General features: G+C 44.3%; 1 protein-coding gene across 1 annotated transcript in view; it reads right to left on the reverse strand.

Moving 5' to 3' along the window:
* LOC146203849 (neuropeptide SIFamide receptor-like) overlaps positions 1-22768 on the reverse strand; it is a 91971-nt gene that overhangs the window by 802 nt on the left and 68401 nt on the right. Inside the window, exon 2 of the mRNA XM_084585785.1 lies at positions 9554-9653. Coding sequence (XP_084441911.1) covers positions 9554-9653 — 100 coding nt within the window. The remainder of the gene's footprint in view (positions 1-9553; positions 9654-22768) is intronic.

Genomic DNA, 22768 nt, shown 5'->3' on the forward strand with positions numbered 1-22768 from the left:
TTGCGTTATAGGCTTAAATTCTCCACTCAGAATTTGTGCGTCTGTTTTAAGAATAGATGCATGGAAGAAGAGACAGCTGTCCTTCACTTTGACTATGCTTCGTTAGACTGACATGGTAGAAATTCAACCCGCACTGCTTCGAATAAGTTTTCATTGGCCGGAAAAACGACCCAATTGTTGTAGTGCTCACTGTGAAGCGAACGAAAATGTGAAATAAGCGAAAGCAGATTACTGAACCGCGAAAAGTATATCCCAACCAATTGACTTCCCAGATTTTTCTATACTCTGGCAACTGGCAGCCTTCGCAGATGACCTGAAAATGCCGAAACCATGGCAAGAACGAAAACAAACAAGTTTCCTTCCTGAGAGCCTGTGTTGCAGCACACGGAATGAAATGGTTAACTGAAATCAAAATTTCAAAGGAAACACACATACCCTTCTTGCGAAAGAAAACAATGAAGCTCAACGGTCGGGTTTCTTGGTGTTCTCAAGTTATCCTTTAAACTGAACGTGACCACCGTGCATAGAAGTAGTTATTTTCAAGGCATGCAGTTTTCCTGCCCTCCCCTCTTTGTTTCCGGCTCCATGCGCTTCCCTGGAGTGAAACAGTAAACTTCTTGAGCTCGAAAACATCTTTTCCATTTCGACAAAGGACCGCGCTGAAGCTTCGAATTTTCCGTGTATGCTACTACGCAATACCAACAGAATTTGTTTCCTTCAGAGAGTTTGCAGAAAACTTTTGGAGAATTGCCTGCTACTTCACGTTCCTATCATCACACCACCGCTTGTAACTGATGCAACTTTTATAACGAGTGAACCATTCGCAGCAAGTCCGCACGCTCGAATTTATTCTGCTGCAGGCAAAGGATTCCTCCGCGTATAATACGTGACCACAGCATGAGCGCACTCTGTTTTTGTTTTCTGATGCGGACAAAGAATTTTTGAGCATTTCGCGCTTGTTACAATTGAAATAATCTTCCTCACGTTCTCACCTCGCCACTCAGTATAATTGTATGTTACGGCGATGCAGCGGTGGTAGCTTGTTCTCCACAATTTATCTTCTCCTCATGTATATCTTTGCAGTAATTTTAGATACAATCTACTTGCTCAGGTTTGCTGTTACACTTCCCACTTCTTCTTTTTCTCCAAAGTCGCATCAATCCGTTTTCTTTCTATTACTTGCTGTAGTTTCCTCACTTATGCCGCCCAAAATTGTGGTTCGCCAGGAAGTTACAGCCTTGTTGCCGTATGGTGCCAGGATGTATTTGATATACAGATGATTATTTGCCGGGCTACACGACTCACTGGTGTAGGCCTTAAAAAAGATGAGGCGGTGATGAAGCAGTTCCCTCGAGGTGATCGATGAGCGGCGCTGTTCGGTGTCGTCTCGCTGCTGTTGAGCGAGCTATAGATCAGGTGCCGTGAGAGCGCCGAGAAACACAGTCATCGGTTTCAAGTGAAGAGCAAGTGATAGGGTCTCGGGATAGATAGTAAGCGTCACTGTGTTTCTTTCCGGACCTCTGCCAAGCATCTGAAGCATATCCTGCGCTCGTATCCTTACGCACTGCACTTAATGCGGCTAAAAATTATGCGCGGATCTTATTTCTAGGCGGTTCGTTTCCCTTTTCATTCCTTCCCTGCCTCATAAGAGTCCACTGTAGGTGATGTCAGGGCTGTACAGTATCAGGCATCCCCTTCATGTGTGTTCAGGAATCAGGAAGAATACTCTCAATACACTACGTTACAAAATAACCGTTTTTTTCCCCGTAGCGGTCATCCTTGCCATCACACACTGATGTAAACGCGTACAACTGCGGAACCACGTTCATGGAAAACGATTTTCTCGTAACCATGCTTGCCACATGTTAGCGAATTAGGAATGGAATCACCGCGCCTGATCTATCCATTCCGGAAAAGACATCTCAGCTTTGAAAAGTGTCTGCGCATTGGTTTCTTTTTATTGCGAAAGCAATACTACTCGCACTCTCAAGCCTTCGCGCCACCCGGCCGCAGTTACGTCTTACCCACGTGACGCTATGACGTCACACCCCACGTGACACATGGGCTGGCAGGAGCTGCCAACTTGGGTCTCTCGTTTCACTTGGGACGGTTACGTCAGAATCAGCCTGCTAGGACCCTGGCATTCACGTTACCCCTGTAGGCCACTAAGGCACGTTCATATGGCTTGGTTAAAGCGGGGCTTTATATGTGTGCTGAGGAAGAAGAAAAAGAGAAGAAGAACGCTCGGTCACCCGCAGCTAATGCTTTCGCTCAATATTTGGTTGTAAATTTTTTTTCTGCTGGGAATTCAACATAGCTTGCTCTTTTTCTCGACCTATCTGATAATAATTATCTGCTACACAGTCTCTATTATTATGATGCCAATTGTACTACAAGGTTCTGAATAACAAGATACAGGTAGTCAATGGCTACGGCATCGAAGCACAAAAACAAAATACGGTGATAGAATAAAAGTCAGAAAATAAGTTCCCGTGTTCAGACAGGCAGAAAAAAGGAGGCTGCATTCTCGAATTATAGTTTGCAGTGAAGTGGAAGCCAAGCATAGTCTTCAAGGGCTAGTTAAATACCATGTGTACGATTTTTAAACCCGTAATTTTATTCCACGACATTAATATATGTGGAATCCATGGTGTTGCTCTTAATACGGACTCAGCTATCTGAGTGATAGATTTCAAGTTACTAGACGTACAGGGCATTCGTCTAACACAGAGCCGATTGCATAAGTTGTATCGGAAGGTTGAAATTTAGGTTGTTTTGTTTTTTGTTGATATCTTGCATTATCGATATTGTACATATACCGATACAATCAATGTTTTCTCTATACTAATTATATCAGCGTACAGAGAAACGTTTAGTCGCTCATGCGACCAAAAACACGTGGTTACATAAACGGTAGTGCTGACTCCAATCAGACTAGCTCGTACAAAATGAACAGATCAAGCTTTAAGGCTTTGCTTTATATATATATTAGAATTTTGTTAACAAACTCTATATATGCGATCTCGGTTCATGTAAGAATTATGTTTTGGTCTAGTTTATTTTACTTCATTTTATTTCCTTGATATTTGGGGCGCTACTGCTAACATTCTTATGGCTGGTTCACACTTGAGCATTCGGCGGCGAGAGTGAGCGAATTCCGCCGCTGCGGGAAACAATCCGTAGGAAATCTCGGTGGAAAGTCAAATCTGTCCGGGACCGATTCTCGCCGCCGGATTTTTTTCCGCCGAATGCCATCAACCAATATGGAGGCGATGAAGTTGAGCCTGCACGCCCGCGGCGTCGACCGGTTAAGGGCCTGTCACACTAGCGCGACACGACGGCGACGTAGACCCGACAACGACACCGACGGTTGACCAAGGCCGACCGTGTCTGCTGCCGACCAGTCTGTCACACTAGTCCGACGACGACACCAACACGACCGAAAATCAAATATCTTCCCAGTGTGACAGGCTTTGAGTCCGGGGACACCGACAAAATAAGTCTGCCGATTGTCGGTGGCCTGAGATCGGACACCGAGCAAACACTTTCTCGAAACACGAAGCCGACTCTGTACACCACGTCCACTGCGAATACTTTTCAGCACTAATATACGTAAAAAGTAGTATTGATGCATAATCCTTGACCAAAACGAAAGCGTGGGCTGCCAAGAGGCCGGTTCCCACTGCGGAAACATATTATTTTTTATTTTCTTATATCAATGTGTAAGTATACAGTATTAGGGGCTTTCCTTTCCTGCTGAATTTCTGTATATGCTGAATTGCTAAGTGCTCCATTGTCATCCTCTATAGTTATGTCAGGTCCTTCGCAGGAAAATGTGACTTGGTTTTTGTCCCGTAGATTTTTACCTAGTTTATCTGAATAAATACATCTCAATCACAGTCAATAAGATCTGAATGAAATCATCTCGCTCGCTCTCAAGGAAAATTCAGCACAGTTTCACGCCCGCTTTTTCGTAAATCACGGTGTCTTGACATGTGGTAGCACAAGCAGCAGACTAATCACGCCGCGCGCATCTAAATACGCAATGAGCGTCCAGAATTCAGTCCTCGATTTGCTGGCGCCAGCTGTATTTTCCAATAAAGCGCCAGCAAATTGTGTGACCGGGTGCGACATCAATCGTCGTTCTTGCAGAAGAGTCTTTCTCTTAGCAAAAGACGTGTACTAAAACCTGCGATGAAAAGGGTTGTTCTAGGAAAACTTAAAAACCTTCTTTTAGTCTTTACGCGGCCGCAGATCCAGGCAGCATGGCACGTTGGCAAGGTTAGCAGCGAAACTTTTGCTCTAATCAATAAAACGCGATGCTAGCGGGCATTCACTTTCTTGCAACATAACCCACAATTGCGAAAATTTACCGCGAACAAGACAGCGGTGCGCGATCTGTCCTCGCCCACAGCTACAAGCTGCACCCGCTGACATGAGCGCAGCGCAAAAGAACAAAACACAAACATCGCGCAATATAGATTACGACAGAGCCGCTCAGGCGCAACACTGGATATGTCAGTGTCACGTCGGTGAAGAAGGGTTTCTCTTGAAATTCGCTTTGAAGCGTAAGCGCTTCGTGTGATTGAAGGTAAAGAAAAAAAAATAACGCGCGCCAAACATGAGCAGTACCGAGCTTTCCAAGACTGATCGTTGCACCTATAGAAGAGCGCTCGTTCCTTCAGGCAATAAGAAGAAAGGTTGGAAAACGAGGAGAACAATGAGGGAGACGTTGTAGGACATAATTCTATCTTCAACCGTGGTGCTGCATTGCTGTGCGGCACGCCGCTCTTCTACATAGCGGGTTCGTAAGTGAAAGTCGAGACCACCGAGGTGGTGGAATAAACAGGTCGGACCAGATGGCCGACGGAGCCTTCTTTACCGACCAAGCCCGACGAATAAACAGGGCTAGGCGCCTCCGACTTGTAAACGAACGGGTCGAAACAAACGGCCCGCCCGCCCGCCCGCTTCGGCCCCGCAATCCCGTGGGGAATCCGGGCAAAGAACTCTGCGGCCCAGAAACCGCACCAAGAAACTCTAGCGCAAGGCAAACACGGGTTCTGTTCTGCGCGGAGTGGTTGCCTGTGTTACTTGCGTTTGCCTATCCGATAGCTCTGGTTCTTCCATTGTAGTTATCGTTACATTTCGAGCATTTTCCGAATGCGAATGTCCTTTCTTATTTCCTATATCCTTTCAGCCTCAGTGTCCACCGCTCTCTGTTCCAAAGGTGTACAGCCGAGGTAAGAATGAGAGATAACTTTTCTGATGACTCAGATATAGATACGTTAGGACAGGATGTCGAAAAGATCGCAAATATATGGAGGCGTAGTGTTGGCTCACTTCAAGCGTGCAGCTCGTGCCGGGATGATCACAAAAAGAAACAAACTAAAAAAAAAAAAGTCAAGAATAACCATGTCAAGGAACACAACATTCCAAAGCATCGTTGAGAGCGGGTATCCGTGATTTTTTTATTTTTTGCCAAGCTTTAGGGATTGTGTAGCGTCAGCTCGGCAATGGGAGATAGGAAGATGTCAAGCCTCCGCTCAGTGGCAAAACTGCAGAGATTATTATAGCGCACAAGATGTGGTTACGTTTGCTCTTAATATACATTATCACCTGAGATAAGATACATTGTAGCCCTAACACTTCCCGGCCCTATCAAGAGCATCCATCCACAAAATCGCTGGCGTACGGCTAAAAAGGAAAGATGCGCAGCTTTCGCGGAAACTTTGAAGTCGCAGAAAAAACAATACAAGAGTTCAATGTTACTAAAAAGATTTGCAGCGCTAAAAGACGACACAGAGAAAAAAGATGCACAGTAGCGCCGTCCTGTGCATCTTTTTTCTCTGTGTCGTCTTTTAGCGCTGCAAATCTTTTTAGTAACTATGAACCAACAAGCCCAGCTTGGAGTCTTGCTAAGAGTTCAACGCTCCTGAACCAAATATTGAGCGAAAGCATTAGCTGCGGGTGACCGAGCGTTCTTCTTCTCTTTTTCTTCTTCCTCAGCACACATATAAAGCCCCGCTTTAACCAAGCCATATGAACGTGCCTTAGTGGCTTATAGGGGTAACGTGAATGTCAGGGTCCTAGCAGGCTGAGTCTGACATAACCGTCCCATGTGAAACGAGAGACCCAAGTTGGCAGTTCCTGCCAACTGAGCCGAGGCTCCGACCGCGCCACACCGACCGCTTGAGTTGGTAGCCCAGCTCTCGCCCTAGTGTCACGTGGGATGTGACGTCACAGTGACACATGGGTAAGACGTGGCTACCGCCGCGTTACGCTGAATGCTCGAAACCTAGAGTAGTATTGCTTTCGCAATAAAAATAAAACTTTCTGATTCGCAGATCACACTCGGAAACACCCTTTTTCGGAGCTGCCGCTTTGCCAGCTAAAGCAATAACTTGAAGATCATCCCCAACCCCCTATGCAAAAGTTTATTTCTTTTTATCCATTTCATATTGTAAGCGAGACTTGGCACCGATACGTGCCTCTGGGCCCACATCAGGACCGCCCGCCAGTTTTAAGCACCGCATAAAATTGTGACACTTGAACTTGCGCAGTGACAGAATGCTTTCAGGCGTACCTTCGGTGGTGGCCACTGGGACCCCGCACCGAACCAACGTAGAAACTCGGTGGCAACCCGAGAACGTGAGTGGCATTGCGCCTGCAAGCATTCCACTCCAAAGTTTGAAACCTCACCACGCCTAGTGCGGTTGTTGAAGCCGTGCTTGGCTACTTATTTTGTTCAGAGAAGTAAACAACTTTCCATTATTACTAAACTCATGAGCACCACTCATAATTTGCAGAACGTGGTTGTATGCTATGAAAGAAGAGAAGAAAAAAAATATTGTCCTCAGGTAACAACTGAGCTGACTTAGCTGGAAGCCCTGAAATTACGGCTGAACTTATCACCTCAGCTATGCTGTCACACGCATGGCCGAATGGTGTCTGATTAGTTTAGAGCGCATAATTGGGTAAGCTAGCTGCTGCTGCTGCTACGATCACCAGGGGAATTTCTGCTTGAATATAACCAATAACCTCTTGCCAGTTATATAGGGATCAGTTATCCGAAGGAATTTGGAAGAGACCTATAGGTGATGCATCGAATGATCCGGTAGTATATAGCTCTGCATTCTTCGATAGATGGGCCTGGCAAATTTTGTCGAAGGAATAATAGATGCGACAGTTTATCTAATATGAATACCAGCGTGTAAAAGCAAAGGGCGCTTTTACCCGGGAGCAGAATTTGGCGCCAGTAAATTCAACACTCCCTTAATTTAGATTCAGCCATCTTTTTTTTCGTGGCTCAAAATGACCGGTATAAACGTATGATAAGCGTTCCTGAAGAATCCTCTTATCTCTCCTTGGAAGGCTTTCAGACCTACGGCTGAAGCTCAGAATACGAGCTGAAGATGAACGTGTGAAAAACAAGCGTTATTGGATCCCTTCAACGGCCTCGAATCTCGTTGCATCTTCCTTTGCAAAAATGAGCAATGTTCTTCTTGTATATTAAAAAAAAAACAAAAAAAAACACGAGGCCTTCCTTTAACCAAGTCGAATTGATGATGTGCCATTGACTATTACGGGATAGCGTGTATGACTCGTGATCCAAGGAGCCTACACTCAATTCGAGATTCTTTCAGCGCTGTTATATTCAACTTACATTGTGACATGCAACAATGGCGTCTGCGTCATGTTGCAAACTATAATCACAATCTAGCTGATCTTTTTTTTTCAATTTCCATTCAGTGTGAATGCACGACCATTAACACAAATCCTGATTTTATTGTCACGCGGTTCTGCTTATAAAATGCTATCGCGTTTAAATTCATACCAAACCTATGCGACAACCACGGGTGTAATAGCAACTGCGTTATCTGAATACTGTCGCACTAAGCAGTCGAAAATTTGCACGAGAAACACATGAATGGTGCGATGCCCTCTGAAATAGTATATTATGGGACATCAGCTCCGCCTTCTCTTACTTCCCCTACCATTTCGTTTTTTGTTTCCTTTTTTTTTAATTAAATGACCATTTACATGGGCTGAGACCTCATAAGCATACTTTTCAGAGCCCTATCCCTATGCCAGGTGCGCCCTCCCCTTGCATGGTTCGATACCTCTTATCGCCACTGTTCCTAAGAAACCAATGACCGTCGCACTTCAATCAAGATCTCTGGTGGAGTCGACTATGCCAGTACAGGCATGGAATCATCAAAGAGAGCAAGACGTTTTTCCGACACCACACAGTCAGAATCGCGAGTGACACCTCCAGCTTCAAAAAGTAGATTTTTTTCTTCCTTCGCAGTAGCTACCAGAAGGGGCTCGCTAATAGGGGCGCTTGGCAGCAAGGCGGCAAGCCGATTTGCTGCCAGTTATTAATTGCCATATTGTTTCATACTTGTAATTTTTAAATCTACCTATCTGCTGCGGCTTTTTTAGATTCTCAAATGTTTTCTGCAAGTCGTCAAACAAAATAACTGAACGCAGTAAGGTCATCGGATAACCAGAGGTAGCTGGTGGCCTTAAATGATTCTGATTCTTCATATGTTTCTATCTAGAGCTTTGAAACTTTCCTGTAGGTTTTTAAAGATCACTAGAAGGTTTACTTCTGTTCTGAGCGGTATTTTTCATATCAAATTAATTCTTCAAATTCTTTATAAAAACAATTAGGGGCTGGTTTTACACTTTGAAACAGTTTTCGATAACCTGTTTAATGTTGTCGCAAAAATAGTGACATGTGCTATTTTCTTTCATTTTGTGATGTATGCACTTGTATGCGTATACGCATGTGTGTTCGGTGTATTCTTTTTACCGCGCAGCCTGCTCTATTATTTTCATTCCTTGAATGCACGTAGACACATTCCTGACACCAGCACTGTGAATAGTTCTTGGGTCCTAGTTAAGCTACCCACGAGGCTTTCAGTATCGTAATTAATCGGTGCGTACTGGAAGATTAAATCTGAAGCCGAGTTCACCCGGCCATACTTCGTCCACGAGCTGCAAAACCTGAAGTGCGAAGAAAAAAAAAAAGAAAAAAGAAAGAAAGAACATAAAAAAGACTGCGGCCCGTCTTTGTCGCTAGGCGATTGCTGCAGGCAGAACGTGTGTTCGGGAAGCCTCTGTTAAAACCTCTCCTCTTAGGGATGGTTAAGATCAAGTTCTCGTAACAAACTTCAGAAGCACTCCAATGGGGGCAAGATGATTGCTTTTCTGGACGAAAAAGTCGAAGTTCGAGATGTCTTTGCTATCTGCAAGCTTTTAGCAAAAGAGCCGTTTGCACAATGCCAGGCGCCTACCTACGACATCATCTCAGCGCTAACCCTGCAGCGACAGGACCAAATCTCCTGCCCCCTTCGGTGCTGCAGCGACTGCTTCTTCTGCCCGTCCAATGTTCTCGCCATTATTATTTTCTTGCAGGCGTGTCATTTTTTCTTTGGCGGAAATTTTCACAGAAATGAGCTATGTCAAGCTCAAGTCACAACACTTCGCTTACAAGTAAATTGTAATCTGAGCCACATAAAAAAAGGCGAGTGAAAAACGTCCTTCTTACCTGTCAATTGAAATGGCCATCAGAGTGTTGACAGAAGCGCAAACGGAAACTCCTTGCAAGTATGAAACGCTCTTGCACACGAAGAGACCCAGTAGCCACGCTGAAAGGAGAGAAAAACAACAAGGAATATCAGCGCTCTATTGCCTTTTCCACAGTCCGAAGAATTTTAGAAGTGTACAGAGGATGATAGAAATATGATTACTGTATGTAGCTAAAACGAATGACGGCACAATGCTGCAATTATTGCTACAATTGATCTGTATACTCTGTACCTTTTTTATTCATGAACTGGTTAACTATATCGTCGATTAAATTCCTTGCTGTCGCCTTAATAAAGCACTCATTTTGAGGAAAACTGTGTTGAGTACAAGAATAAAACGCCCTCCTCTCCCTCTCCCCCCCCCCCCCCCCAAAAAAAAAAAAAAAAAGTTGCTGAACCTGAAAGCGTGAAATCGGGAGGAAGACAAATGCATCTGCAGAAATCAGTGCTAAGCACAATAAACGCAGCGCCAAAATTAAAACAAGCCAAAATAAGACGGTAAACGTCCTCGAGTGGTGCATGTATAGGATCTGTATCTCACAAGCGACAGGACAGCATATCGCGCGCGATGTTTGACATGCACTTCTGGTGCGCATGCAGGGTCACCCTTATTCAGTGGTGGGCCTGATTAAAGTATGAGATTCTCTGCGTAGGAGCTCCCGCAGTCTTTGTAAGATAACTACGCCGAACAGTGTACAGAACTTTTATAAAAACAGACTCTGCATTTATGCATCATGCTCAGCAATGACAAAGATTAAAACTTTAACGGTGCAACAATCATGCTTTTCCTCTCATCTCGGAGGTTCTTAACGACAAATGATACACTGTGCTAGGTTTGAGAATAAGGAGAAACACCTGTGGAATATTGCTACTGTGAAGGTGTGCGGCGCGAAACCGTGTGAAATTTGTGCCCGTTGATGTAGCGCACTGGAACTGCTGTGGGAGTTAGTTGATGGCTGGGAATAAAAAGAGCCAGGCGGGGTCACTCTAGGAACATAAGCCGGCAAAGTTGGTCAGTAAACGAGGCCCAAGGAGCTGTTAATCAGAGATGATGCGATAATCCCTGAATTCAGCTTCCTAGTTTCAAAGGCAGTTGGCCAATGATAACTGAAACGTGAGAAGCGATTGCAGAAGGTGCGATTGCGATTTATAGCAGACACGATGAATCAAGTCGATGGGTTTATTAGCTTGGTATGGGGGTCTGCATATCCGTATCACAGGCATGGAGTGCAAAAAAGGCTTAGGCCGTTCCGCTTGCATATAGCCGGATGGCTACACTGTATAATTTACTACCGCTATTTTCTAAGCAATCGATATTTAGGTGCATTTTGCTTACACCTCAAATTCAGCGACTGTACAGCTATGTGGTTGTCGCTCAGAAAAGGACTTTGAGGAATCAAGACGTCACACATGGTGGGACTCCATTGTATGGGTGGTCGTGCGGTAGCTAAATTATTTGCCATGCTGTAGTTATGGTCACGTGACTTGGCTGCCATCTTGAATGTGAAAGTGACGGAGAAACGGACGAGAAGCCGGCAAGTGTGAGCAGTAAAAGTTAACGCTCTTAAAAATGGCGCGCGGATTCACTGCTCCCCTGGAGGTTCACATAAGTAGCAGCAAAGCTTTGGAACTTCCCGCACTATAAAACAATTTCCGATGGTGCACATCCTTGCGCCCTTACAAACACTCCTAACGGTGGGTACCACGCGAGCAGGCACTTCCCACTCTCCTGACAGATTCGTATTGCTCTTGCGTGTCCTCGTCATCTTTCGAATGTTGTGGCACGATCTGCTCATGGAGAAGTGCCCCTGAACCGTACACCCTTTTCAGGTATAGTGTGATTTTAACAGCCTTTCAAGACGCCCGCCTCCTTGAGCGGGTATAATCACATTCCTGTGGATTCCACAAGTTTATGAGATCACATATTTTAAAAGCGTGTTCCTCTCTCGATTTTGAGGTCCAGGGATTGTGATCTGCATTTAATAGCCGTCTTGGTCACCAAGAAGATCGAAAATGAAGTGGTTTTTAGAGCCAACACCGATATTTTTTATTCATTGCGCTTCTGCGGCAGTTGGCAGGAGCACGAACCTGGGCGTCATCATGAAGATTCTCTCTATAGATGCGTGTTCGAAGCTTGAAAATACTTTTAGGAGTCGTAATCGTTCATAAAACATTAATATTTTTTCGTTTGAGGCGATAGCGAGCACCTCCTTTGCGGTGATAAGTTTAGGTTATAGATTAACATTTGTCCCAAAAATGACCTACATTAATGTGTGACGAATGTTCTCAAAAGGACTTTAAGTATAAGCACAAAAACATTCGCACTTAGATGACGAAAGCAATCATAAAATTTTTGACGGCCGCGCAGTAACGCTATAGTTGTTCTCATATTCCACGGAGGTCCAGTGGAGCAAAAACTACCTGGGATATTGTCTTCAAAATATATTTTGTCCTCGAATAACGTCGCTTGATCACTGTTCTCTAAACAATTCTTTTTTGTTTTGTTTTTGAAGCAGTGAAGTGCTTCAGCCCGCATAAAGCATTTCTTTCGTCACAAAATAACCTAGAAAAAATTGCGGCATAGATTAAAGAGCGGGGGGGGGGGGGGGGGGAGAGAGAAAGGGGGGGATAAGGGGGTAAGGGGGTCCTGTACAGATAACGAAAACAGGCCTATAGGAGCCACAGCCTTCTTCATAACGCCTTGTGCTCAGTTTATCAAAATCTCGCGTGAAGCCAGTTAAATGCATTTGAGCACGATCAGACAACTGCTCTGCTCAAAGCTTTTTTAAGGTCACGTTTTATTGTTAAAGCATATATGCTTCAGGCAAGACGATCAAAGAATCCTGACATAGCAGAAATCTGAATCGGAAATTATATTTTCATATTATGAGACACAACTAAGTACAAAGGAATTAGCTGTGTGCCGAAGACTTTGATGACATATATGAAAGCGCTCGAAGTTGGGATCTTATAAATGATTAAATTTAAAATGGCGAAGTGAACGTAAGTCTTCATATAATTAATAAATACAACGATACACACCCGAATTTGTTTTTATGTGCATTTAAAATCACTTAAATGCCTTCATTGCACTCACACAGCCAAGCGCAAGCCTAGCTTTATTGCTAGTAATGAGAGAAGAATTTTCCAATTTAATGAATTTAAGTGTAAAGCTTGTATATACTAATTCTGCAGATACGACAACACAGCAAGAAAAAAATTGTACCTCCTTCTTTCTAATGAAAATTTAGCTCTACTCTTCAAAAAAAAAAAAAAAAAAGGGGGGGGGGGTAGATGTCGAAGAAAACTACGATTCATGTAGTTTATTTCCATGTTCTGTGTTAAACTATATATATCCTTTTCCGTCTGTTCTAAACCTCCAAATGTGTGCCGAAGCCTCACATGGCGATTTTCATACATGTTTGTCCGTAAATTCGAAGCAAGGAATCCTGTGCTGCCGCTAGGGCGTTGGACTGTGAACATTGATATGCAGATAATGTGGCAGTAAATGCTTATAGTGACACTGAAAAGAGGTGTAAGACAGCTTGACTAGCGTACAACCTTACATAGGACAGCAAACAAAAGGTCTAACGGATTTGTAACCAAGGGGGTAGACTTCGATAGGCCACTTCCCGCTATTAAAACCAGTACTACGATCGGCCGTTGACCAGCCACTATTACTTTGTTTTCAGGAGGAAGACGAGCCCACGCCATAAGCGCATCTGGAAGATCCCAATGAATCCCCGTTGATGCGTCGTTTGCTATGTGTGTTGTGCTAAGTCTGGCAGCGTGTACCGACAACAATCGCACTGTATCTCCTCTTCGAAAAAAAAAAAAAACGAAAACGCACGGGTGATAAACGATTTTATAACCCCCGACCTTCGACGGGCTCTGTTTCGAATGCTCTGTTTTACGGCAGTGCGGGTGCGCTGAAAATAATGGCCCCGTCCCACTGGGGGATTCCAAAGCATCATCTGTTTCTGGTCAGCTGTCTCTCTTCGACTGTTCTGTGGCCTTATGGAAGAGAACGTTCATTGAAATTGAAGCGAGTATGTGGTATTCTGCCATTATTCAAAATTTGTCATGGCCAGAGAACGTAATGGCGTTATATTAGAGCGCTGTCAACGATTCGTCCCTGAAAGAGCCCTGGACGCGATGTTTTTGTTCATAGGTGACCATAACGCCAGCCCAACCCTTTGAGAGAAGAGAAGCTCACTTTGTAAACAGCGCGAGGTAAAGCTAACGAGTGCAATGTGGTCAATGCGGCGGACATCCGTCAAATATGGGCACCGGGTTTTTTTCCTTGAACGTGTTAATAGTTGCTTAAATATTATCTCTTGTGCTTGCATTGCACAAATCGAAAGAAAAGTGTATGATATAAATTCTGGCTGAAAACATTTTCAGTATCAGAGAAGCATATTCTCAAGCTAATAATAAACCAATATGTTCTGCGGAATCATCCAATTCATACAGAGGCAAAATAAAAGATTTATAGAACCTACTTTATGCCATCTTCGCACTGAACCCACACACCTCACGCATAACCCCTTAGTGACACAACCCGGTGCTTAGGGCCCTCGCCAGCTGAGCCTGTGGATGCGGGTTGGATCCCGATCGAACCTACTTCACAGGTAGTTCTCTTTAACAGAGTCATGTTGGGACCGGTCCCGAAGGCTACCCATGCTTTCAAGTATAACGACTTCAAGGACAAATAACATGCTTTCAAGTATACCTACCGGTTACGCACAGATGACTTAGCAAAAAGAATATCTGGCAACACATTAACAATGTGACGTACATGAGCGCAGCCTCTTGCTTTGTCATACCTAGTTGAACCCTGTGGTATATAAAAAGATTAGCTCTATACTTCAGTAAATATACGGAGGGCGCTTATTCGCCTCAAGAGTTGACGCGATAGGGCTTTAAAACTGGTTTTCCTTTCTGCAAATTTTCTGCATTAAGAAATGACACATTCTGGCTAGGTGTTAAACGTTTTCAGCTGGTCTGGTTTCTGGGGAAAGGAATTTGCAGTATCTGTTTTACTTCTCGGTGGACATTTAGATTTACAATTAAAGGCAGACTTGAAGGCACATATGTCATCGTTTCAAATCCATAATTCGCAAAATTTCAACTTGACCAGCAGATGGATGCTAAGTGGGAAGTGGTGTTCTATGACATCATCCTGCATGCTTCACAAAGGACGGTTGCTGGTATCTCAGTTTTGATAAGGAATCCCGTGCGCAGACATGTTTCTCTCAATTCTGGGTTCCAGGGACAGCGACGCCTTTGACCGAACCAACACTGCACTTTATCGCGTAAAAGCTTGAATTCCAAAAATGGGGAGAACAACTTTATCTGCCCCGCCGCTGTGGTGCAGGGGTTAAGATGCCCCACTACTGTACCGGAGTACCCAGGTTCGATCCTGACCGCTGGCGGCTGCGTTTAGGTAGAGACTAAATGAAGAAGCGTCCGTGTGTTGTGCGATGTCAGTGCACGTTAAAGATCCCCCAATTGTACTCCACTACGCCACCCCTTTCTCTCTTTCCACTTTCACTCCCACCTTCCTCCCTTTCCTTACGGCGCGGTTCAGGTGTCCACAGAGCAAGTGTGACAGATACTGCGCCTTTCCTTTCCTTAGAAAGGAAAGGAAAGGATTCTACTTATCACCTTCGTGATAAGTAGAATCATGTACGCCTGTCCGTAAGATCATCTGCGTCGCAGGGACGATAGCATAATTAGAATAGCATACAAAGCGGCCCTTGGCCTGTCTGTATTTGACAACTCAGTTCGACTACTGCAGTTGGGAATTCTTAACACGCTACCTGAGCTAACTGAAGCCCATAAGACGGCCCAACTGACCCAATTGTCGCACGCCGTAGCGGGGTGCGTAATTCTCGACAAGCTCCACACACCCCACTGAGGAGATGTGCGCAACACCGCATTTATCGGCTGACATTACTAGTAGACTAGTTGTTAAGCCAATAGCCAAAAGCATACTACCAGGCAGACATGAAGGCCGCAGGAAGACAAGGGCACAGACCCTTGCAGCACGAGAACGAACTACAAGCAGTGTACGTGGATGCAGCTCAGCATATCAAAAACGGAGCATATGTGGCATGTATGGCCAGTCCAAAGTCAGTCTTCATTAACGCCATAACCTTTCATGCTAGTTCCATACGCGAGGCAGAGGAAGTAGCTATCGCACTGGCTATCGCGGATCCCCGTAACAAAACTATTCGAAGCGACTCAAAGAGCGCAATTCAAAATTTCACCAAATTCTGTAAGCGTGTTCGCAACGTGAATTCTGCGCAACTGATCTCTCAATTACAACAGTAATCTCGTACGGGTTCCGGTTCACGCGGGTAACTGTCGAAACGAAGGGGTCAACTGTCTAGCCCGAGGCTTAACCAACCGGGAGACGGGAGATCTATCGGGAACGGACGCGCATACCGAGGCGCCGCGCACATACGCGGAGATTACAAATTTTTGTCAAGATTTAAGATGGACGTACCCCGCCCCTCTCACCGGGCCCAAAGGGCTTTCAGACGGCTACAAACAAAGGCAATTCTTAGCCCCTACCGACTGTATTTAATTACAAACGGTGAATACAACCCTGCATGTCGGCACTGTGGTGACGGGACGCACGCCAGCGATCCCTTTTGGGCCAGCGATCCCCTTTCAACGACACTCTTGCCACCTCCCTCAGAGGAGGAATCGGACAAGCTGTTGGCCAGCCCGAGGAAAACAGCGCAACTGGCCCTTGTCACGCGAGCTCAAAAGATCGCCCCCGACTGGAGGCCACCTTGGATTCGCCCCATCCCGAACTAATCCCTTGAATTTTGTGGCAATAAACATTGTTGTCAGCTACCACCACCTTCTACTAAGAAAGAATGGGATGACCGTACGCTTTGGAACTACAAAGCGTTCGTACTTATGGCATAGGATAATTATCAGCCATGCACTTCGAATCGTTTTTAAGATATTATCGATATGAAAATTCGAACGCGAATGACATGAAGCTACTATAGTGATACGACACCTAAGAGTGCCATACAGGAGCTCATAAATTATCGTTTTAATAATTAAAATATTATAAAACAATAACAATATTGTAATCAAGTAAACCTCTATTTAACGCTTGCAGGAACAACCGTACGTAGGGCAGCCGGAAAGAGAAATATTATTAAATGTGCTCATCACGCGAAGATGTAAGAGGCTATTGAAGAACCAAACAACAGCAAGAGACCATTTCTGCAAGAAAGGAGCCTCTTACACAATAAAAGGCTTTAGAATTGGTGTTTGCTGATACCCATTACATAATAAGCATCCACACAGGAGTTTAATAAAAAGATACCTTTGACTAAGGTCAGTACATAATTACAGAAAAAAGAGCAATAAACAAGCGCATTACAGAGAACAAGATGCAACATTGGGCTCATGAGTCGCTTCACTGTATCGCGAAAATGCCCAGAGTAATATAAAGTTAGGGGCCGTCATATAAAGGCGTGATAAGTTCCTCTTTTTAAATCACTTGAACCAAAAGTACCCCTCACAAGGTGGGAATAAAAGGGCGTAATAAGAAGTTATTGACTATAATAAGGATGCCGAATTCGAACCGGGACTATGGGGTCGTATACAAATAGTACTGCGCCTTCCGCCAGAAGTGCGCTGAAGCACACATGCTGTCATGCGTAATGCAAATACTGCAAATGCAAATGGAGTCACTCTAATGGTGCTGGAACAGGCCGCAAGAACGACACATCGCACAAATGTCAGCTTAATAACTCAAGTGCATTATAGTCACCTCTTCACACGAGCATCTGCCTCGCAGGTAGACAAATTTTAGATAGGTAGGTGCGACTCATATTTTTGCGTTTCTTTATGTTCACAGAATGCGTTCCGAGTTCCGTAACCATGCATTTGAGAAAACTTGGACTGGCGCTCAGTGGCAGGTTTACAAATGCAATTCGAGAACATGTAAAATTGTTTGCTGGCCAGCGTGCTGCCCATGTACTGAAATAAGACTTCTAGAGGTTAATCGGCTAATTTAATTGCTTGGTTCGTTTTAACTGTGCTAAAAATAAGAGACAAAACATCGGAAAAACACAGCACGCACGAGTGCGGTGTGGAATCTTCTGTCTTCGTCTGCCCAGCGCATTTGAATCTCTTCGCTACACTGAGTTTTTTTTTTTTTTATAAATATTTTGTTCTGGAAAAATGACGCTGGTGGTCACTTGTGGTTGCATTTAATAAGTGGGTGATGGCCTCCACGAACACAAGATAACGAGATATAATTGAAGGAAGTGCGATGTAATCCCCGAAATTTGCAAACTATCTGCCTAATTATTTAGTTTATGCAGCGTGACGCAATGGCTGTTTTGAGCATAAGTACTGATTCGAGACTAATACAATTAGGACGGTGAACCAAGCTGCTTGACAAAGGTCTGTAGCGACTCAAGCTTGAGCGCAACTAAACACCATGGAGCGCTCTGTACGCCTTCTCTTACTTTCTTTATCTTGCTGCACGGGATTTTAAGGCCTTAATCCAATTTAAAGAATTTGCCTAAGTGGAATGAGTCTTGAGATATTAATCCATCAATTTTATTTCGCAGAGCGGATCCTGAAATTTAGCACTCCGCATGCGCCGGACTTGGAAGCACACAGACAAAAAACAAAGAATTGACTGATATGCTAGCGCACGAAATTTATTTTATTTCTGTTTTACAGCTTTCATTTTTCTTATGCCGCATTGCATCTCTGGCGTGATCTCGTAGAAAGACCTTTTTTGCGTGTTTTACTCAATAGAAAAGAACATTTATCACCATATTAAGCGATAATTTCTTTCTAGAGCAAATTCATACAAGAACTGCATTCATCAATGAGAAATGTATCAGCGATATCCTGCTCTTTTATTAAAAAATCGCAACGCTACCATGCAAGTTGTTTTTGTCGATGAATGCGTCCCACTGGAAGCTTTCAATGAGGGTCTAGTCTATGTTTTCCCTCTCCTACAGCCGCCAGTTAGAGGCTTTTTTATTTTTCACCAACGGATGAGGCGCGAGGCCCATTTACATGCTTGCTATTCAAATAATCTCACCAGACCGGCTTGGCCATCCAAGCCTTCTCTTCCACCCTTTTCCCAGAAGCGTAGAAGAGTACTCGTAATATCGTACTGCTTAAACGCGTATGCTCTTGAGTGCCTATAAAAGTATATTGTCCCCCCCCCCCCCCAGTTACCTGATAAATCTCCTCATTATGCGTAAAATTTGTCGAAGGAGACCAACTCCAAGTGAGGAGAACCAGGTCTTTGCTGTAACCTTCTCACCTTTACAATTTAGCGTGGAGAGTTCATAGCGATGATCATAGAAATTCGTCTAGGCGGAATGCACTACGAGTCCTATCATCTCTACAGGTTAACTTCTATTCGCCTAGAAGCTTCACTAATTTCTCTTCATCACTTATCCAGATCAGTTGTTTATTTGCCTATAGGGAGCTTGCATGAAGCGATGCATGCTGAATAATCGACCATATTGTTGTCGACAGCGGACGACGGCCAGCACAGCTATTCAACGCAGCCAGTCTGAATTGACCGACTGCCTTGTCGTTTTCGACGATCCACCGAGGAAACGTGCACGCCGCTTTCATGTCACAACGTCACGTGGGTGCGGCCGCGCTACACCGACCGCTTGAGTTGGTAGCCCAGCTCTGACCCTAGTGTCACATGGGTGGGACGTCACAGCGTCACGTTGGTGCGGCCGCGCCACGTTGAAGGCTCGAAACCTAGAGTAGTATATTGCTATCGCAATATTAAAATTGCGTTTGCGCTTTTAAACACAATTTTGCACACATATGAAAGCCATTGCGTCTATTGACGCGTCTGAAGCAAGGAGGTTCCAGACGCGGCTAAAGCGGGTCGTATGTTACCTGCCTGCTTGAGATATGTCTGCAAACGCGGTGGCATTTCATGCGTACGAACATGCGTTTAAAAAATGCAGGCGCAGTTTTATTTTCCGTTGCGCTGCTGAAAACAAAGGGTTACTAATATTTAAAATTTTCTGCCTGTGTATTAGCTCTATGGCCTCACCCATGAACCGCAGCGGGGGAGAGGGGCGCTGCGGTCGCTTTTTGACCAACTCACGTCAGATCGACGATCGTTTTGGCCCACTTCGTGCCACGCAGTTTTCCGACTGCATCTAAGAGCGTTGCCTATATCTTACCCGAAGCCAGATTTTTTGGGCGGGTGTGCAGGTATTGAGCTATGGACCCATTGCTTATCCTAGCATAGGGGCTCATGACATTTCACAGTCAAGCTGACCTCTTTAGATCCTAATGTGGATAACAGAGAGTCGAGAGTTTTCTCGACTCATGTGAATGTTTTCTTTTGAAGCGAAAAGCTTCACTACGCTACTCAACACCGCGCTTCGCGCGAGCCGGCGTATGTGGGAGCACGTGTGACGCCACGCACGGCGCAGGTGGTCGCTGCCGCGCGTTATGCGTCATTGTTTGATGTTTGCCGCAAGGGTCTGCATATCGCGGAGGCCGGCTTGCCAGAGAATAGGCGTGCGCATTCAACATGGAAGGAGAAGAGAGTGATACTACCGATACAGAGGTGCTAGAACGAGAGTTGGCTGAAAAGAAGCGAAGAAATGAAAGGCTGAAAGCTCAATGAGCGTCCGAGACACCCGAACAACGAGTAGAACGTCTCGCTAAACGACGCAGCAAAGCCAAGTCTGAACGCCAGAAGTACGAGAGGCACGTCTCGCTAAACGGCTTGAAAAGGAAGCTGAACAGTGATGTTCGGGCATGTCAGCTGAGAGTAGCCAAGATGGTGAAAGTTCTGGAATTGCTGAGCAGTTTCGAAGGAAGAATGAAAAGGCCAGAGCCAAACGCTCTAGTGAAACACCCGAGCAACGAGAGGAGCGTCTCGCTAAACGACGACGACGAGATGCTTAACCTTAGCTAAGCCCAAGGTAACTTTTTTTTTGACAACTGCTTTTTCATTCTGACCTGCTAAGTGATGATTGGAAAACTAGATATCCTCCGAATATATATCCTTTCAAAACTTGTTAAGCTGCGACTGCGTTACTCTGAACAGAAGTAAAATGTGATGGTGTTTTATCGTGGAGTTGTGCTGTCACGATATTTGCCTTTTTATCAATACTGGTCGTATTTTCCCCATCCCATTACTTATAAAAATGAGCAGTGAAACATGAGACCCCGGAGCATGTCGCTTGAAAGTGACAGCAAATTATATGAATTTATAATATTCGCAAACTGAGAATGGGAAGCGCCGAATTCAAGGGAAAAGATGAAAAGCGAACTGTAACGCGTCATTCACGCTCCTACCAACTCCTGGCCGCAGACGAGTGAATTATTGCAACACAATGTGATCAGAAATAGCGAGTTGATATTATTTACAGAAAAGTTTAAATTTAATTGGAAAAAAAAAAAGCGAAATGGATCTTTGTTCACTACAGCATATTTCAACACCCGTTGCATTTGGTCGCCTTGCCAATTCGATGAGTCTCACGTCAATGCCATTTGTAAGAGTGCGATCGCAACATGAAGCATTGAGTGAATAATTAAGCACAGAAATAGCACATTTCAGCTGGTTAATCACATTTTTCTCCACGGATACCGGTACGTTCAGAGCGAAGGCACCATATCCTCGTGACCATGACCATAACGTTTCTAGAAAGCATTAAAGGCTAAACAGAAAGTACCCTGTAAAATTATTAGTTACCGCAATCACCTTGGTACTCGACCAACACGTATATATTCAGAAAACGGTGATACAAAAGAGATGAGAAGCTGTATTTAAGCTCTTTCTTTCTTTTTTTTTTTCCTTAGTCATTGTCCAGCTCCAACTTTGATCACAGAGCCGACGAGCGGCATTGCGACCCGGCTATCAGCGGTGACTCGAGAGCCAAGCTCTATATTAACGATACAGATGAAAAGGAAAAAGAAAGCAAAATAAAGCCTGTAAAACGCAGCCCGAAGTTTGCTGATTCAACATCATGGAAGCAGGCGGTGTGCTGACGCAAGATAGAGCTTCCGCAATGCTGATCATCAGCAAAACTGTACCGACGAAGGCTAATCCCTTTGAAGAGTTGATTCTCAGAGTGACAAAACGTAACTGCTGCTCTTAGAGCAGGTGTTTCCTTGCATGTATATTTATTATAGTGTTGCGTTAGGTTCTGCAATTCAGCAACGATTGATACCACGACCAGTCAATGCACCTGCTGACCTGAGGGAAGGGAAAAGATCATTCCCCAATTTTATGTTACGGATGCCTTTAGAGAGTCGGGCCGAGCAAAAGAACAGTTCAGCTGAGCGTAAACCATTGCTGTTGATTAGCAAATAACTCCCAATAATTACGCAGTTTGCCTTAGCTCATGTATTTGCACGTGACCCCAAAACGACAATAAGCTTTTTTCTCATCTGAAAAATGTTTTTAGCGTTGCCTGCAGAAATTAAAGCAAATAAAATGGATTCTCCAAAGTGAAGCCAAAGGAGACACTTTGCAAGTGCACATAATGCTTGCGGCCAGTCTCTAGTGGTTGCGTACGTGGGGCTCAACACCCTATAGCTGCACTTGCGCTAAGAAATATGCCACACTTGAAGGTTTAGGATCAGCTTTGACCATCAAGAGTAGTGTAACGTACTCCGATTAAGGTATGAACGTGGGCTTTTGTACATTTTCCTACGCCGAAATGCGGCTGCCTCGGCTAGAATTCCATTCTCTAACCTTTTGTTCTGCAACCGAACGCCAGAAGCATTGACACATCACGATAAGAGAGCACCAATAGTTGAATGCATGGGATTAGGGTAGGCAGGCACATTTCTTATTAAAAAAATAAAGTTATCATTTTTTTTCCATTGCGCGTTGCCATTAAAACGGGTGCAAGTGAATTAATGAATGTACTTTGTGGTACATGAACTCTTTCTTTGCGGGCGGAACAAATAAAATTCTAGTAACAAATGCTACTTTCAAGCAGGCTGGATAAATAGAGCTACATATAGATAACGAGGTCTTAATTTATAGTTCTCCTAAAGTATTCCAGACACTCATTATGACGTAGGATATTGAATGAATTCAGTGTGCTTCCACTTTCAATGCTTTTTTCTTTTTTTTTTTACGACAAAACATTATTGCTTGCATTTATAAATGTTTT

The sequence above is a fragment of the Amblyomma maculatum genome, chromosome 1 (assembly GCF_055883805.1).
Source record: "Amblyomma maculatum isolate TAMU_Amacu chromosome 1, ASM5588380v1, whole genome shotgun sequence".
NCBI lineage: Eukaryota > Metazoa > Arthropoda > Arachnida > Ixodida > Ixodidae > Amblyomma > Amblyomma maculatum.